This window comes from Acanthisitta chloris, unplaced genomic scaffold, assembly GCF_000695815.1.
Source record: "Acanthisitta chloris isolate BGI_N310 unplaced genomic scaffold, ASM69581v1 Scaffold14919, whole genome shotgun sequence".
In the NCBI taxonomy this organism is placed as follows: domain Eukaryota; kingdom Metazoa; phylum Chordata; class Aves; order Passeriformes; family Acanthisittidae; genus Acanthisitta; species Acanthisitta chloris.
Genome location: NW_008689876.1, coordinates 1 through 4,815, shown reverse-complemented (window position 1 = coordinate 4,815; position 4,815 = coordinate 1). Strand labels below are relative to the sequence as shown.

General features: G+C 48.3%; 1 protein-coding gene across 1 annotated transcript; it reads right to left on the bottom strand.

The window, feature by feature from the left end:
* Positions 1 to 820: 820 nt before the first annotated feature.
* Positions 821 to 4,811, bottom strand: POFUT1 (protein O-fucosyltransferase 1; the record flags this gene model as incomplete). Its single annotated transcript, XM_009081598.1, has 6 exons — positions 821 to 1,346; positions 1,748 to 1,990; positions 2,866 to 3,058; positions 3,738 to 3,850; positions 4,399 to 4,581; positions 4,689 to 4,811. Coding segments are annotated over 6 exons (1,044 nt in total), but the record flags the coding sequence as incomplete, so codon positions are not given.
* Between the last annotated feature and the right edge of the window lie 4 nt (positions 4,812 to 4,815).

Sequence of the window (4,815 nt, the reverse complement as noted above, 5' to 3'; positions counted from 1 at the left end):
ACCACAGACTCACCTCAGTGGCACTTTTGAACAATGAACAGCTCTGTTCTCAGTCTTTGGATCAAAAATAAAGTCACAGAAGCACCAAATGTCATTGGTCAAGTTGAGTCTCACCACATCTGGATTATTAGTGTTACCAGCACCAAACAGTACTGAGCCAAACTCAGGGGTTTGGGCTGTTGCTTCCCTATCAATGAACTGTAGCTTTCCAGAGCTACCTCCACTGGGAATTGCCTCCCAGACATGGGAGAGGTTATTTCACAAAGTACAAAAACAAACAAGAGAACAGAAACCACTACCACAGACACAGGTATGACATACCCAACCCCACTACAGCTACTTTAACAAGTCTTGGCTCAAACCCAGTCCCACTCCTGCCACAGACCTGCACTGACATCAACTGCTACAAAGCTACAAGCTCTCAATCTCCAGCTCTGGACTGGCTGTGACAAATCTCCTCCTGTGTCCCTGTACATGCTTTTCTCCAGGTGGATGCAGAGGCTGAACAAACAGCTGTCACACTGTGGCCCTGCTGTACTCCACCAGCTCTTCTGAAGGGATCCAGGGCCCCACAACACTGAGCATGGAATCTCTTTAGACAGGGAATGGAACACCGAGGCACTGAGGTGACACTGGTTCTGGTAAGGCAACAGCGGTCCTTGATAAAACCCAGAGCTCATTCCCAGTCCCAAGCTTCACCTTGCACACCCTTTCCAGGGATTCTGATATGCCTGATAATACTGTTGCACTTAAAAAGAAGTAATTATGGTCAGTTTTTCACAAGCAGCTTCAAAGCTTTTACCTTTCCAGGTAAAAGTAGAGATTCAACAGAAGAGAAAAGGAGAAGAGTAAATCTATGCAGCTGCTTCACTGTGATTGCTGGTGAACCCCAAATAGTGAGAATGGAGAGCTATAAAAACTACATCTTACACTATATATAGTTTATAGTTTCCTATAAACTACATGATTTCAAATTTCTATCTGACCTCATGTTGGAAATACAGGAGATTCCAGACAGAACAGTCTGGAAGAGACATGAGGAGGGTCAGAGGGTGTGAGCAGCCTGGCAGTGACTGCACAACACTGCAGCACCGAGTGTCCCTCGGCAAGGACCGAGCTCAGAGCCCTGAGAACTACAGAGCCTGTTCCTCCTTTGGTCAGAACTCATCCCGTGGCCTCGGGGGGTGATCCATGCCGAAAAACGAGGAGGGTTTCCCATGGATATCACGCTCTCTTTTCACAAAGGCAGTGAAGGAAGAGACACAGTTCCCAATGAAGTGATCGGACTGGCCAAGGATGTACAGATCAATCTGAGGCACTTCTGGCTGCAAGCTGACAACCTTGAGCTGTACAGAAACAGATAAATCCAGTCAGCTATTATTACAATCCAATGTCCTGGCATAGTATTAGAAATAGGAATACACAACAGAAAGAGGAGGGTTTGTCTTAAGTTGCCCTATAACTCATTTATGAGCGGATCAATGTCAGGACATTTTTGAAAATCACTTAGGTTTATTTAATTTAAGCTTTTTTCAAGCAGATATTTACTACCGTGCCAGATAATGTTCTTCAACCTTCAGGAAACAATGAGTTTTACAGGATAATTTTTATTGCTATGAGCCAAATTCACTTTGAGAAGCCAATATTTGGCTGTGAATAACCTATTACACACAGCAGCCATGGGCCAGAATCCCAGGGAGGTTTTTATCAAAGCACTCCTGCCAGAACGGATTGCTGGAAGACTCACCTTTCCTTGGAAGAACTGCTGTATTTCTGTTGTGTAGGGCTCGGAATCAGTAGCAATATAAACAGATTTAGCCTCAATCTTGTTCACCCAGACCCTGAGAGCACGTTTGATCTCTCTGAGGTCAGGCAGGCACATGTCCATGGTGAGAGGCACTGCAGTGCTCCGGTCGTAGCCCACGCACTGTGGTGAAGCCATGAAGTGTGGCCCAGCTGTCCCATCCTTCAACATGTTGCAGGCATTTTTCTATTGGAAAAGGAAAAGAGAATCATAGTATCATTAAAGTTGGAAAAGACTTCCAATACCATAAAGTCCAAACTTTAAATGAACACCCCCATGCCCACAAGCGCCATGTTTGCTTGTCTTTTGGACATCTCAAGGGATAGTGACACCACCACTGCCCCGGGAAGCCTGTGCCAGTGCTTAACCACTCTTTCAGTGAAGTATTTTTCCATAATATCCAACCTGAAGTTTCCTTGGCAGTTTCATTGTAGCCTATCAGTATCTGAAGGGGCCTACAAGGGAGTCGGAGAGGGACTCTGTGAGGAACTGCAGTGACAGGAAAGGGGGTAACAGGTTCAAGTGGAAGGAGGGGAAATTTAGGCTAGATATTAGGAAAAAGTTTTTCCCTGTGAGGGTGGTGAGACACTGGCACAGGCAGCCCCAGGAGGCTGTGGCTTCCCCAACCCTGGCAGTGTTCAAAGCCAGGTTGTCTAAAGGCTTGAGCAACCTGCTCTGGTGGGAGGTGTCCCTGCCCAGGGCAGGGAGTTGGGACTGAATGATCTGTAAGGTCCATTCCAATCCCTAAAATTCTATGATTCTATGACTTCCTCTTGTCCTGTCACTGGGAGAATAGGCTGAACCCCACCTGGCCACAACCTCCTTCCATGTTCAAAGTACCAAGCTGAGGGATAAGAGAAAGCACCATCATATCCCCCACATCTGCCTGTTTGAAAGAATCCCAACACCACTGCTGACACACAGGGAGCTCCTGAATGCCAGCAGGGATCAGGTGGCTGTCCCAGCACAGCTCCTTTTTGGCCAGCTTTGTCCCTATCCCATTAGCCACCAGCCTACAGCCACTGCCCAGGCAGCAGGACCAGCCCCAGTTGGAGCCATACCCAGTCTGAACCGATCCGCAGGTGAATGCCGACGTAGGGCCGGACCAGCAGGGACTGGATATAGGCTTCTCCCTTCTTCACCATTCCATCAGACCACTCCATGTACTTCTGGAGGGGCCGGTGCTCCTCCAAGACAGGAAACTGGGCGGGAGCTCCAGGTAAGGCAAGGACAGGGTGCTCAGAGGGTGGAAACCTATGGAAAACCAAACCTCAGCAGCACGAAACATGACATAACCCTGCACACTCCATACTGCACAAAGACTGCTGTGGAAGTTGGAATGGAGACCAAGAACACCTCAAAACATGCAGCTTCTATTGCTCCAAATTGAGATCAATTTTAACCGTTTTGCCATCTGACAAAGCTCATTAACACTGAAGAAAACTCAGGTGCTGTGTTTTAGCTCAGACCTTTGTATCTGATAGACAAAAAGAGAAGAATCTCAGACATGCAGTGAGGAGCTGCCAAGCAATGAGAGGGTATGTTTTCACCCCAGACTAGAGCAGTTCTGTCACCCAAACTTAACCACTAAAGTCACTCCTAGCTCTGAAAACACGAGGCAACCATCAAAATACAGTTCATGATCAACAACCAGGAACCAAAATCTTTTTGAAGATTAATTACATATGTTATCAATAAATACTGTAATTAAATATTACTGGGTCAGAAATCACAGTTCACACCTAGCAGTGCCCACAAGAAGAGCTCAGTGAATATTTAATGAAAAAGCAGTAAGATTTTTAATTATATTGCTAACTAACCGCTTCAATCTCTCCCCCAAAATGTAAAGTCACAATACACAGTCACAACTGTTTTCATGAGTGACTCTAAATGCCCACAGTAGCCTGACAACACTTTTCCATCTTCTTGCTACCTTTGGATCCAATGGTCCTTGTATGCAGGACTGAAGGAAATACCCTTGAAGAGCTCAGACTTATCAAAATCCACTTGGAACTGATCCCAGAAGGGACCGAAGGGATTTCCATCCTGCAAAGGAAAGACAAGTGTTCATTCAGTGCATACACAGAGCCTGGAAGACAGACCTAGCAAGATACTGGGATGCAAAGCTGGAATTTTTCTGTTCCAGGAGGAAACCATCTGGAATACAACAGCCTGTTTGTCACAGGTCAGTGCCACAGGAAGGGAAATCAACTGAGAACTAATACGGAGGCTGTCCTAAAGAACAAGGACACCACAACTCTCAAACTTGTAGGCAAGAGAGGTTGCTACAACACCAGCTGGACAACTCTACCACAGCTGGGAAACAGCAGAAGATAAGCTACAGATGTGTTCTCTTTACAGTCACAATCAAGTCTGAAGAGATAAAATCACTTGCACAGATCACCTCCCCAATCCCCAAGCACTTGAAGACAAAGAAGAGGAAGAAGGCACAGCAGGAGGGGTGAAAGAAATGCCACACCGACCGAATAGCAGAGGGCAACTCCTGGATTTGCAAATCAATGACGACCTGAATGAGTCACCCTTGGAACCCCTGCGGAATTAAGCCTCGCCCGCGGGTCTGAGGAGGAACTCACCTTCATGGGACAAGTGTTTTTGTCCGCGCTTCTCTGTGCCGCCGCCTCGAAGCAGTAAGCCACTCGCTTGCCGGGAGGCCAGTGCAGGGGCGCCAGCTGCTCCATGAACTCCTCCAGGCTGATAACGCGGTGGTACCGCCGGAGTGGCTCCAGCCTGAAGTGCTCCGAGTAGGGAACGTGCAGCTGGAGGGGAGACAGGACCCGTGAGCCGGTGCCTGGGGGGGCGGGAGAGACCCCGGGAGAGACCCTAGCTCTGCCCGCCGCCCCCTCCCGGCGCCCCGGGGACTCACGTTGGTGTAGGGCGGGCGGTGGTGCCGGTACTCGATCCAGGGCGGCACGGCCAGGGTCCGGTTGAGGGCACGGGCGAAAGCCAGGGCTCCTAAAAAGTGCTCAGCCTGGTTACCAAAGCGACCTGCA